This window comes from Arvicanthis niloticus, chromosome 26 (assembly GCF_011762505.2).
Source record: "Arvicanthis niloticus isolate mArvNil1 chromosome 26, mArvNil1.pat.X, whole genome shotgun sequence".
Classification (NCBI taxonomy): Eukaryota; Metazoa; Chordata; class Mammalia; order Rodentia; family Muridae; genus Arvicanthis; species Arvicanthis niloticus.
In genome coordinates, this window is record NC_133434.1 from 24,866,923 (window position 1) to 24,881,398 (window position 14,476).

General features: G+C 45.5%; 1 protein-coding gene across 1 annotated transcript in view; it reads left to right on the top strand.

The window, feature by feature from the left end:
• The first annotated feature begins 3,589 nt into the window (after positions 1–3,589).
• The window catches only part of Gldn (gliomedin), a 50,301-nt gene continuing 39,414 nt past the window's right edge, over positions 3,590–14,476 (top strand). The window contains exon 1 of the mRNA XM_076925248.1: positions 3,590–4,700. Coding sequence (XP_076781363.1) covers positions 4,338–4,700 — 363 coding nt within the window. The 5' untranslated portion in view covers positions 3,590–4,337. The remainder of the gene's footprint in view (positions 4,701–14,476) is intronic.

Here is a 14,476-nt window from a genome sequence, read left to right on the forward strand (position 1 = left end):
AGATAGATAGATAGATAGATAGGCAGTAGGCAGACAGACAGGCAGATGGATAGATGACAGATAGATAGATAGATAGGCAGTAGGAAGACAGACAGACAGATGGATAGATGACAGATAGATAGATAGATAGATAGATAGATAGATAGATAGATAGACAGTAGGCAGACAGACAGACAGATGGATAGATGACAGATAGATAGATAGATAGGCAGTAGGAAGACAGACAGGCAGATGGATAGATGACAGATAGATAGATAGATAGATAGATAGATAGATAGGCAGTAGGCAGACAGACAGATGGATAGATGACAGATAGATAGATAGATAGGCAGTAGGCAGACAGACAGACAGATGGATAGATGACAGATAGATAGATAGATAGGCAGTAGGAAGACAGACAGACAGATGGATAGATGATAGATAGATAGATAGGCAGTAGGCAGACAGACAGGCAGATGGATAGATGACAGATAGATAGATAGATAGATAGATAGATAGATAGATAGATAGGCAGTAGGCAGACAGACAGACAGATGGATAGATGACAGATAGATAGATAGATAGATAGATAGATAGATAGATAGATAGGCAGTAGGCAGACAGACAGACAGATGGATAGATGACAGATAGATAGATAGATAGATAGATAGATAGATAGATAGGCAGGCAGTAGGGAGACAGACAGACAGATGGATAGATGATAGATAGATAGATAGATAGATAGATAGGCAGGCAGTAGGGAGACAGACAGACAGATGGATAGATGACAGATAGATAGATAGATAGATAGATAGATAGATAGATAGATAGATAGAATTCTAAGAATTTTGAAAGTGCAGTTCTCAGAAAGCATCAACATATTTCTACTTGGCACAAATCTGAGCTGTGAGAGGAAAATGATGGGGACCCCGTACCTTTACCATACTGTGATGCAACTAAAAGAGTATGACATGGTTCAAAACCATAGGATCCATGTTCATGGGTTCACACAGCCCACAGTAACAACACTAAGCAGAAGCTGCCATAAGCCAAAAACTTTACAAGTACTTTCTCATGAAATCCTAACAGTTGTGGGCTCTTTTGAGAGGGTTAGTCAAGATACCTAAAGTCACAGTTCAAAGGTAGTTTCAAGGTCATCTCTATCTGATTTCAAGGCCCACATTCATGGACACTGAACCAGTGAGGCTTGCAGAGGTCAGGGAAAGGGAACACTTGGCCTTGACAAGAAAATGGCAGTGTGGGATAATAAGTCAGTGAAGGAATAAGGTGTTGCTGGTGGTCAGAGGGTCACAGGCAGGAGACAGAGGGAAAGTAGGAAAGAGAACAGGGAAAGGCAGCTGGTTAGAGATACCATGAGAGGGACAAATGAGGGTAGCCCTCAGACAGGTGATAGTATCATGTCCACTCTTCCCTGCATGGGAAGACTGAGGAAATGTCTCACAGGAAGGAGCCAGCCTTCCCTTTACCCTTCTTCCACCTCTCTCTTTGCTCCAGCACAGTAGCCCAGGTGCTCTACCCACTCTTCCCACTAGATGGTCATGCCACAAGCCTTTTGAGTCCCAGACGCCAGGAGGAGCAGCTTCTTGGCTCAGGAGATTCCAGTGAATCCTCATCTCCATGCTGTCTCCAGCAGTGGTCCTGACTTCAAAGAAAGAGTGCATTTCAGGCTAACACTACACTTTCAAACACTGGAAACCAGCCTTGCAAGGAAGGTGAAGCACCTGCTCCATGGCATAGGAACATGGTAAGTTCATGGCAAGCGCCATTAGCACCACACATAACTGTTCTTAGAAAGGTCACTCATAACTTCACTCTCTCATCCAGCCACTCACCAGGCAGATAATTATCAAATACCCATTCTGACTACCTTACCTGTTGGGACAACAAGGACCAACAAATCTGTCACTTGATCTCTGGAGTCTTACGTTGTGTTGCTAATGGTGTTGATGACAGGTTGTCTATCACAGATGTAATGAATGGTAGGATAAAGAAATGCTTGGAAGGCACCATGAGGCTCTGTCTGTCCTGATCCTCTTTCTCAGTCCTGTATCTTCAATGCTCACCACAGAGACCGACACACAGGAAGGGCTCAGTTAAGGGTTACTGAGTTAGATAGAGAACCCGTGGGTGCTAAGCCCCAACTCTGTCTCTCTGTACTTTCTCTCTGAGCCCAATCCTAACATGGATTGGAAAGAATGGACATACAACAACTTTTCCAACAGGATATAATACATTTGAACGGGAGGAACTGAAAAAGGTTATCGATACCACTGCCATCCCCGCCAGGTATCACATTTGGACTCTTCCTGCTTTCTAAATTCCATCTCTTGTAGCTGATCTTCTAAAAATACTCAGGTTGGTTGGAGTTTCTACCGAAGCCCAAAGATCTGAACCTGGACTCAGGACTGTGGTTAAGATGGAGCTTCAGTTGTAGTGTGCTTCTCCAAAGGCTTTGCCATAGCTCACCCTGAAAATACGTCTGATCCAAACCCCATCTTCTCTCTTTCGGGAGGGAGGCTATCAGCATGAACTAAATGGCGTGGCTATACAAAGCTCCAATGTTCCCTTGTCCTCAGCCTCACCCCTTTCATGATTTATTCTTTCCCCGGGACTGGCTCAAACAGCTGTGGCTCCCAGGCTAGAAGAGCTAAAGGGTCCTTCTCCTTGACTGCTGCAGGTGAGCTGGCTGCACAGAGCCACTGTTTCTTTTGGCTATCTGACTATGGAAGCAGCCCTCTACTTGAGTCCTCTAATCTGACCAGGACAGACTGATAGGCCTGGATTTCTAGGGAAGTAGTGCCATTCTGAGAGAAGCTGACCAAGAGTGAAGAGGTCTTCTCAAGAGGCTCTGAGGTGACTCAATTCGAGAGATGGTGGTTGTGGGAGAGGGTTTTGAGACAGGGGTCTCACTATCACTGAGTTATCTAACCAGTCTGGCTTCAAACTTAGGATGCTGCTGCTTCAGCCTCCAGAGTGCTGAACACTGACTCATGAGGCAGAGCAGGCACCTGAACTTAGAGGAAAGCAAGACTGTTGGTTGTGAAAATGAAAAGGTAAATGTAACCTAAGGAAGTTTCCAGTCCTGAGCAGGCTCTGCAGCCCTTCAGCTGAAAAAAACTTCAATATGTTTCCAGGAATGTACTTAGAATATCTCAGGTAGGGACTGGAGGGATGGATCAGTGGTTAAAAGCACTGGCTGCTCTTCCAAAATACCTAGGTTCAATTCCCATCCAAAACCCATCATCTACATGGAGGCTGAGAACTCCTTAATTCTGATACCTTCCTTCTGGCCTTTGTGGGCACTAGGCACAGAACTAGTATACATACATACACACAGACAAAACACCCATATACATAAAATAAAATAAAAATACATAAAATGGAAAACATGCCTGTAGTCCCAGCACTCAGGGGGCTGAAGCAGGAGTGAGTTCAAGACCAGTTTGAGCTATGTAATGAAATCCTGTATGGCTCTGAAGTAGAGCTCTTGCCTAGCTATTGCAAAAACTCTGCCTTTGATCTCCAGCAGGGGTGGGGAGAGGCGGCTGAGAAACAACACCAGGGACCACACCACTCCCAGATGTCTGGCGGCTGGCTTTGGAACCAGGTCTCCAAAATCCGTTTCCTTATTCTTCTGCCTCTCTAGTCTGGGTCTCAAGGGAAAGTTCTTAACTTAGTCCTGGTAGTCGTCTTTGGGATGATCCCCGCTCGCTAAGCCGACCTGGCTTTTCTGGTTCTGATGAGTGACTTTTTACACTTCTGATGCCAACCATCTCCCACAGTCTTCCACTGTCCCCTGTTCTGGGAAAGATCTCTTAGGGTCTTCCCTGGGCACACGGTGGCCTTAAGGAGGAGTGATGGGCAGCCTGGGCCTGGGCCCAAGCAGCAGACCTCCCAAGAACAGGGCGTTTGGGCATGCTTATGGTTTTCTCCAAAGACGACTGGAGGGAGAAGGGGGTGGAATCTAGAAACTTCTCAGGCTTTAAGAATTCCTGCCCTCCCCCTCAGTCTGACCCTGACTATGCCTGTCTGGGCCCTGGCAATGCCCACGGGCAGGGCAGCAAGAAAAGGAAGGGAGGCCTGTTTGCTATTTGCTTGGTCGCCCCTCCTCCGCACTTGTCTCCTCTGGCTTCTCACCCCCTTGCTGCCTGCCTGTCCCTCTGGGCTTCTGGGGCGCCACCACTACTGTCCCCAACCCGCTTCGCCAGACGGGTCTAAAAGACAGCTTGACTCACGGCTCTGCCACCAGCCCACGGTTCACGCGAGGCTATAAAACCTGCCACTGCGCGGGAAGAGGCCCAGTGCTGCCCTGGGTCGTCTGGCCTGAGCACGCAGACATGACCCGAGCTGCAGAGCGAGGCCAAGGGGCTACAGGCTGGGGGCTGCGTGGCGCCCTGGTGGCCGTAGCGCTGCTGTCTGCGCTGAACGCCGCGGCCACCGTGTTCGTGCTGTGCCAGTGGCGCGGGCTGAGCTCGGCGCTGCGGGCGCTGGAGGCGCAACGCGGCCGGGAGCAGCGCGAGGACGGCGCCCTACGCGCCTTTCTGGCCGAATTGAGTCGTGCGCCAGCCCGGGTCCACGAATCACCCCAGGACCCCATGAGCGCGGCGCGCAACAAGCGCAGCCACAGCGGCGAGCCTGCGTCACACATCCGCGCTGAGAGCCAGGACATGATGATGATGATGACCTACTCCATGGTGCCGGTAGGCAGGGGCTTCTCCCCGTGGCGCCCCCGTCAGGCTGGGCAGCGGGAGGTGATGGGAGCTAGGTTCCTGTGGCCAGGGGCAGAGTCTTGAAGAGAATCTTGGGTATCTCTCTGGCTAAGGAAGTCATCCTGGCAAGCTGTTTAACTCTTTTGAAAGCAGTCTCTTCATCTACAGGGACCAGAGCAGGGCAAGTCTTCACTTCTGACATCTTTTGAGTCTGCAGGTAAATGAGGGGCGTGAGCAGCATTAAGAGTCTTTCCCGACTTTTGACAAAAGTTTTCTGGGTGTGAACTGACCCCCAGCAGCAGCTCCCTGTGGCAGTCTCTGAAACCAAAGAGGTGACTTTTCTTCAACCAAGGATTCCTTGGCGGCACAATCTAGTGGTTAGTTAGGCTTTCCATCTGGCCTGAGCTCATCCCTGTAAGACTACAACCAAACTTCCCACCTATATGCTGGAAGTTGTTCATGACTCTTAAGCTATTCCAAACAGGAGGAATTGATGCAGTGTAACTTTTATTAGCATGCGAATACGCACTGATGAGGCCACGGTTCTTAATGTGGGGCCTGTGGGTCGCTTCACAAGCTCAGAATACTGGAAAGCCAGAACTGCTGGTGTGTGAGCATTCTCATACTCGAAACGTGTGCATCCAGGGAAAGTTCCTGCACTAATTTTTTTCTGTTAAGCACACCCTTTCCTCTCTTCCTCCCTTCCTCCTTCCCTTCCTTCCTCTCTCCATCCTCCCTTCCTTCCTTTCTTCCTTTTACAGTTTCATGTAACCTAGGATGGCCTTCAACTGGCTGTGTAGCCAAGGGTGACCTTGGACTTCAGCTCCCCCCCCCCCCCCCCGCCTTGGTGCCAGGATTACAGGCATGTGCCACAGCACCCCCGGGTCTCTCTACATTCCCTAAGCTATTCGATTGCACATTCCCTTCCTGAGATTTGAGAAACACTACTCCAAAGGAAAGACATTTAAAGGAAAACCTCTTTTCTTCCAGTTTTCAGGTGTTCCGCTTTGGCTGATTTGCGTCCATCGGTTCTTGAACAGCTACCTCAGGTCACATCCCCGAGCTCTTTCCAGTTCCCACCACCCCCCTTTCGTTCATTCCAATAGCCATGGTCTTATCCCACTTTATAACTAGAACATGTCCAATTGTCCCTCCAAGTCCAGTGAGCTACACTTTGGAATCCTACATATTTGAAGAGAAGTCTACTTCAAACATTTGCTGTTGTTAGTAAGGAGGCTTTCAAAGACCATGTGTGAGCTTAAAGGCTTTTAGGACTGCAAACACCACACACTTCAAATACCTAGTTTGAGAAAGGTCAAGCTTTCCATTTCTGGCTCCACATTTTACTCAAGTAAGCATTTTAAAAATCAAGCCTAAGCAAAAATTTCAGAAACTCCAGCTTCTGTAAGATGAAGAGGACTTGCTAGGGCACTCTCCTGGCCCTTCATTCTGCATTTTAAGGGGAAAAAAAAACTTCCAAGAGCAACAACACTTTATACCTTTAATCCTCTTTTAAGGTAAATGGTTTGGATCCAAACTGCAGCCTATTCACTAACATAAGAGAATGAGCCCATTTCCCAGGTCACTCTGAACACCTGCTGCTTACAGATTAGCACAGAAACTGCAGCGAGCATCGAGCAGCATCTGCTGATCTCACATCTACAGTGCGTGTGTTGTTACCTTTTTGAGTCACTGAGGAAGGTGCAGCAAGACCAGGATACAGCGATCACACTGATGAATGTTGTCTTCATGGAAGTAGTCCAGGTGCCATGCATACTCTAAGAACACTGCAAGTCTACTGTGCACATAAGTATCCTGGGAATGTTGTGCAGTGCAGGTTTTGATTCCTACGGTTTAGGACAGTGGTTCTCAACCCTCCTAGTGCTGCAAACTTTAATTGCAGTTCCTCATGCTGTGGTGACCCTCAACCACAAAATTATTTTGTTGTTACTTCACAACTGTAATTTTACTCCTGTTACGAATTGTAATGTAAATATCTGATATGCGACCTCCTATGGGTGTCATAATCCAGAGGTTAAGAACCTCTGTTCTAAGGTATAAAATTCTGCATGGCTGACAAGTGTCCATCAATACCAGTGCTGCAGGTTTGAAGGTCACACTTTGAGTAAGGAGGTCCTAGAGCCCTAGAGTCATCAGAGAAACCTGAAACCTTATCAGTGCCTGAATCCACCCTAGATATTATTATTCCAAGTGGACCAGTCTGAGGTGTGGCCTGGGACTGAGAGCTCACTTACTGGCAGACAGGAGACTGATATATGAGATTCTGAGGATAGTCAGGTATCTGGGTTAAATGCTTCCAGTTCTCACCAGGTCTTGCTTTAAGCAATGGAACCAATTTCACTGCTGAAATGCCTTTGTTTGTTTGTTTGTTTGTTTGTTTTGCTTTATTGTAGCAATACACTTCTTATCCACAAATTTTCTCTTCAAGAAACCAATTTATTAAAAAACAATCTCAAGTAGACTTGTTAAATCTTAGGAAGTCTTAACAGTTAAGAGAAGACTCTAGAATAAATCATGGAGGCAGACATGTCTACCTCTTATGATTGAAATACCCATCCACCCCCAGGGCCTTTTTTATAGTATCAGATTTTGAACTAGTGTAAGATCTGTGGACCATCCCAGGACCTCATGCTCAGACTCTGTGTTGGAGATCTAAAGACAAGAAGCAAGCTCTACACAGATTAATGCCAGCATTTTCAAATAACCTTTCAGAGTGGTCTGTTTATCCAAGACTTCCTTGTGAGTTGTCTCTGTGTTTTTGGCTAAAATTAAAAGCATACCACTCAGCATGGGCATCCTGATCTGCACACTCCGGTGGTAGCTGTAAATGACTTTGTATTTTTTGGTTTTGGTTTTTTTTGTTGTTGTTGTTTTTTAATCAGTAATTATCCCTGAAGTACAGTTAATTTGACATAGACAAGCATATTAAAGATTTTTTTAAAGCAAGTGAATGTTTTGGAGGAAAGGTGTTGAGTGGGACAGTAGGCACAGCTTGGGGAGCACCTGGCCAGAAAGGGAAGAAGGGGTGCAAGGGGAAGGATAAGGGATGTGAGAAGCCACGGGAAGGATGAGCACTGACCTACCTCCTCCTATCCTGTAGGGGGCACACTGCTGCCTTGTTTCTCTTTCCCACAACCTTTTGTATCTTCTCTTCCAGCAGAATCAATCTTCTTCCACTTCTTCCTTCTCTCCACGTGCATCCCTCTCCTCCTACTCCTCTTTCTTTATATCTTACCTTTACTGATACCCTGGTACTTTTGTTCTGTTACCTTTTCTGACCCCAAATCTAGAGCATCCAGAAGACCTTTCATTTAAAACAAAAATCAAAGTAGCATAGAAAACCTGCAATTCACCGAGGCTGGTGACTATATCTCCATAGCAATTGTTAGCCGTGGGTACCAAGCACACCCCTACATCTAAAATATCATTCAAAAGAATGGAGACTTCTCTAATAAGAAAGCTACATTTTTATTTCAAAGTAAATCCAAATAATTTATCAAGGGAGATAAGTATAATTAAATAACTTTCTGATACTACAAAGGGCATTTGATAGAGTTTAAGACCTACACCAGATTGTTAATTTAGAGAGGATTTTGCCATGTCATAGACTAGCCTTGAGATCTCCCTCTATCTGCCTGAGCCTCCTAATTACAGAGATTACCAGACCTAGCTCTTTGTTTAATTTTTTATATATTTAAAAATTTTTTATTTCATGTATGTTGGTGTTTTGCCTGCATGTATGTCCTTGTGAGGGTTTTGGATCCTCTGGAACTGGAGTTATAGACAGTTGTGAGCCACCATGCTCAAAACCAGGGTTCTCTGGAAGAGAGGCCAGTGGTCCTAACCATCTTATTTTGCTTCATACACCAGGGCAGCCTCCACCTCAGTTCAGAGATTCACCTGCCTCTGCCTCCCAAGTGCTGGGATTAAAGCCATGTGACACTGCCACCAAATTTTCTATAATTGTAAAGGTTTATTTTATGTTATGAGTTTTACATGCATGTATGTGTGTGTACTACGTGTGTGCCTGGGAGTCAAAAGAAGGCTTCAGATTACCTGGGAATAGAGTTACAGAAGGTTGTGAGCCACCATCTAGGTGCTGGAAACCCAACCAGGGTCTTAAACACTGACCCATCTCTCTAATACTTTTTAAAGTATTACATTATAATGCAAATCCACAGATGCTATCTTAACAAGGTAAAATATAAATGAGACTCTTACCATAACACCAGCTTCCCACCTACTAGCACTCACCCTAAAGGTGCTATCTGCCATAGCTATAGGTGGCTCAGTTTGTCTTAGGATTAGCCAGAGAAACTGGACAAAGGAAAGTAGTCGAATATGTGTTAAGAAGTGAAGGTCTGGCTCTCGTTAGATTATATTATTCTATACCTGGAAACCCCAAGAAAAATTGCTGATAACCTTCTGATATAAACAATAACGAAATTCCATGGGAAGTAAGACATTAAAGTATTATTCCACCCTCTCATTCCCCTGGACACGCCCAGTACCTCCCAACCTCACTTCCTGCTGTCTTCTGGTCTTCTGGGGTTTTTTTGTAACACACTGAGTCCAGTGAGTGCTTCCTGCTACAATGTTAACTAATCCCATTGGCTTGATCTTGTGCAGGCAACTGTAGCTGCAGAGAGATCATGGGTGCAAAGGACATAGCATGTTCAGAAGGCGGCATTCATAGCTCTACTTAGGATAGGTGTCAAACTGGGAACAAATGGCTGAGGTTTCTATTAAACATAACAAAGCAGATTGTGGCTGCAGGGTTCTTCCAGCCTGTCTCTGTTCCTCCCAATTACAGAGCCCCTTACTTTGAGCTCTCCAGCCCAGGGCCTGGGCTGCCCTTCTTTCAGCTGCTCTTCCCTATCTAACCCAGCCATTTTGGCTATACTGGCCTTTCTTTCTTTTCTTTCTTTCCTTTCTTTCCTTTCTTTCCTTTCTTTTCTTTCTTTCCTTTCTTTCTTTCTTTCTTTCTTTCTTTCTTCCTTTCTTCCTTTCTTCCTTTCTTCCTTTCTTTCTTCCTTTCTTCTTTTTCTTTTTCTTTTTCTTTTTCTTTTTCTTTTTCTTTTTCTCTCTTACCTTTGTCTCTTCTTCTCCTGGCTCACCCTCTGCCCTTTCTCTCTATTCCCACATAGCAGGTCAGTCTGTCCAGATGCATTCTGAACTCTTTCAGGTTCCTCTGGCTATGCTCACCTTCATATCTACAGTAAATCTTTTCCTTCACCAGACCTAAGAGTGGCCATGCAGTCTTTTTATAACTTTTTTTCAATCTGGTGTGATACCTAACACTGGCCATCCTCTGTCTCTTATGTTCTGTCATCTCTTCTTCCATGTTATGTGAGCCTTGATGAGGTTGATCAGTATGTCCCACTTATAACTTAGACTCAAATATCATTTATTCTAAAGACTTTGAACAGTTAGGAGGGTTTTTGTTGTTGTTTTGTTTTTGTTTTTGTTTTCTGCCATCCACTGCAGAAAGAGATTTCTTTGGGGCTGGAGAGATGGCTCAGCAGTTGAGGGCACTGACTGTAGACTCTATTCTCAGCACCCACAGGGTAGCTCACAACCATCTGTAACTGCAGTTTCAGGGGTCCCATGGCCTTTTCTGGTCTCTATAGAACTACATGTGTATGGTGCACAGACATATATGTGGGCCAAATACCCATACACATAAAAATACTTTTTCTGACCAGGACTGAGAGCAGCAGTAAGCTGTGGATATGAACATAAGTATTTTTAGGTTAGTGACCTCCCTAGTGATGCATGGCCTTTTGGCCAAGTATACAACATCAGGCATGAATTTTCTTTTTTGAAGCAGGTTTCAAATCCAGTCAGAAAGCAGTTAGTCAACCCCATTATGTTCTTGTCACTATTGTACCAGTGGGCATACCTTGCCTGTAAGTTGATATTGCAGCATGCAGGGTCTAGTTCTGGGTAAGACCACCGATGACTTTTTTCCTCCGGTGTCCAGTGCTTTCCAGTACCATGAAAGCTGGAGAGCAGACAGGAAGTTGATGGATTAGTTCAAGAGTCCTGCCACCGAAGGGTGTGCTATCTTCAGCCATAGGGTCTTGTGTGGTTACGGCGGGATACCAACAGTGATGACGGTGGGCCGTGGGTCTTGTGTGGTTACGGCGGGATACCAACAGTGATGACGGTGGGCCGTGGGTCTTGTGTGCCTCTGGCCCTGCCTTCTTGACTAATAACTTACGTGGAAACATCCTGTGACTGGATTTTCACTTAATAACCCATGTCTTGTGGAACGCATTGGCCACCCAGTCATGATAATCCTATTTAAATGTTTTACATTATATTTTTTATTAGCTCATGAAGTGCTGTGTTCACATAAGGCTTTTTCTTACATCCTTGCATTTGGTAACTCACTCACCTCAGCCAGTCTCCCTTCTCCTCTTCTATCCCTGCTTAAACCACTTCTCCCCGAGTTCCCATCCCCAAATGTCTCTTAAACATGTTGGAGAAAACCAATTTTTAAAATGTACTTGTTTTGTTTAACATGTATGAGTGTTTCACCCACCTGTATGTCTGTGTGCCACACATATCCTGGGACCCACAAGTCAGAAGGAGGCATTGCACCCCCTAAAAACTGAAATTGCCACGTGGGTGCTGGGAATCAAACCTGGGTGCTCGGCAAGAACAAGTGCTCTCACCCACTGAGCCTTCTCTCCAGACCCAGTTCTTTTCTATCATTTGTCATGACTAGGTTATAAAAGTCTGACGTCACACTGTGCTGAGGAAGCTGAAGGGAAATATCCAGGCTCTTGCTCCACTGTTAGGGTGAGAAATGATACAGCCCTCGAGGAAATCAATTGAGCAAATCTAGAAAAACTGAGACTACATTTCCCCTTTGACCCTGCAGTCTCATTCATGAGAGCATATCTTGCATAACAGACTGTCAGGCCCATGAGTGGCACGTTCTTAGACAGTAGCTGCAGCATCTCTGTGAATACAAAAGGCTGTGGTGACCACATTCATCAGTCTTGTAAGAAGCCCATCCACAGCACCGATAAGCAGCAGTGTGACAAGAATGAGGAGATTCTCTGTCTGCTTGAACTAATCACCACAATGCATTCCAAGCAGAGGAAATGAGGCAGAGAAGAGTGTGTGTCGTTTTACCCTGTACCTAAGAAAATGAAAAGTAAATAGGAGAAAATTTTACAGAGGGTAGAAATGATCTATTCAGTATTATTTATGTATTGTTTCTGAGAACTTAATTGAATTACTCTTGTCTTAATATAGATGAAAGGCCCACAAAGCCCAGGTAAGTTGGCTGCTGCTCCTGAGCACGTCAGCACTGTGACAACTCTAGGTTCTTAGTTCATTTTCTGCTCTTATAACAAAACACCCTGTATCGGGTAGTTTGTAATAACAAAACCTTATTGGCTCATAGTTCTGAAATCTGGGCAGTCCAAGAACATGGTGCTGGATCCAAAGGACTTTCCTGATGAATCATACGTGGCTGAGCATCACAGGGCCAACAAGAGCTTGTTAGCTCAGGTCTCTTTTTCTTATAATGATGTTGATGTAGTCATGAGAATTCCCCTCATTTGATCCTAATCACCTCCCTAAATCCCCACTTCCAAATACAAGCAACATGAATTTGAGGGGTCGATCTCCATCATATGGCTTCACTGCAGCGTATGGCCTGACCGAAGCATACAGCAAATGCTCTTGCTGATGGCAGCCACGTAAGAACCAGAGCCCATTCTTAATTGTTTTCAGGAGAGGTAAAAACGTCTGACTTTTCATAGGAAATATCTCAACTTTTAAATATTGGCAGCAGAGCAAGAAGGAGGAAGAGAAAGGAAGGATGGATGGAGGGAGGAAGAGAGGGAGGGAGAGGGGGAAGAAAGAGAGGGAGAAGAGAGAGAGAGAGAGAGAGAGAGAGAGAGAGAGAGAGAGAGAGAGAGAGATATCAGCTAGTTGGAACAATTTTGACTAAAGAACATTCACATTGCTAGAGGCCATCTTAGGACATCCAGTGTCCTAAGTGTAACCTTTGTGTTTTGGGTGGTTTTAAACAAACTTGATTTATTTAACTTGATCATAGCCTTGATATTTACAAGCCTGATTCAGAATACCTGGGAGGTAACCACTAATATGGTTATTAGAATTAAGGTAGAAGTGATTTCTGGCATTTGGGTTGTTTCAGCTTGATTTATTTTATTTTTAAGTGTGTGTGTGTGTGTGTGTGTGTGTGTGTGTGTGTGTGTGTGTAGGTTTTATGTGCATGTTGAGTGCAGGTTCCCACAGAGGTCATCAGAAATCAGAAGAAGGTGTCAGACCTAACATTTCCAGTGCGTAGCTTTACTGAAGTCTGCTGACCCCATGCTCACTGTCATCCCTGGGGAAGTGCTGGGGTGGATGAGCCCAAGCTGCTAAGTCAGCATTGTTCCCTGACTGTAAGACAGAGCCACTGTGAGAGTGTGGCTGCACTCAGGAGGTGGGGCCTAGGCTGAGCCAAATCAGGAGCAGTCAATGTTGAGACAGATTCTAAGCATCCACTAACCCCAAATGTCTGCCATCTTCCGATTCTGTTCTGTTCAGCTGGAGGGGATAACAGATACCTCAAGAGCTCCCATCATAAGGAAAGAACATGATAGGAGATTAGCCTGATACAAGCGCTTATAAAAGAAGGCAGCCAGAATAAAAGGCCATGTGCAGACTTAGCAGGTGGGTTTCTGTACCTTTGGGGTGACATTTGTGCCTGGCATGCCAGGGCAGTGTTCTTAGAGCAAACCTGGCACTACGTGGGTAGTTCGGCTGTCAGGAGCTGTCCTAGGGGTTAATGGTGGAGTGAGTATGTGAAGTAACATCTCTGCTAAGAGCTTGCCTGTTGGCCTTGGTATTTTGAGCACCCGCCATAAATCTGGCTGCGCCTTAGGTAATGCTGGTATGCAGAAGAGCTGATCCTTTCAGTACAACCTTCAGATCCTTCTTCATGAACACCTAACTGCATATGCACTAAGAAAATACATGGGGTTGGGATACTTCATTCTATTATATCCATCAAGTCCACGGCTACAGATGCAATCCAATCCAGCACACATTAAAAATAATCAAGGTCTCTCTCCCTCCCTCCCCCTCCATCCCCTCTCCCTCCCCCCTTCCCTTCTCTCTCTCCCTCCCCACCTCCTTTCCCTCTCTCTCCCTTCCTCCATCTCTCTCCCTCCTCCCTCTCTCCCTCCCCCTCTCTGCTTCAGCTGCTATCCACTTTATTGTGTCTATGTGTATGTGCACATGTTGCATGCATGCACATGTATGTGCCCATATATGAGAACCAGAGGATGCTGTCAGGCATGTTTCTCTGTTACTCCCTACCCCTGATTCTTTTAGAGACAGGGTCTCTCCCTGAACTAGCTAGCTGTTTTGGCTAAGCTGTCTAGCCAGTAAGCGTTAGGAATCCTTCTGCCTCCACTGCCCCTGCCCTGCACCATGCTGGATTACAGGCACACTGCTACGCCCAGCTTTCTGTAGGTATGGAGGATCCAAATTCAGACTCACATTTGTTCAACAGTCACATCACCAACTGAGCTATCTCTCCATCTCTGCTCATTTTCTTTTCTTTTTTGAGTTAAGTCTCATCTGACAAAGCTGGTCTCCAACTTAATAGCTGAGGGTGGCCTTGAACTTTGTGATCCACCTGCTTCTGCCTCTGAAATACTAGACACGTGTCACCATACCTGGATGAAAATAATTGTTTTTAGTATTATTTC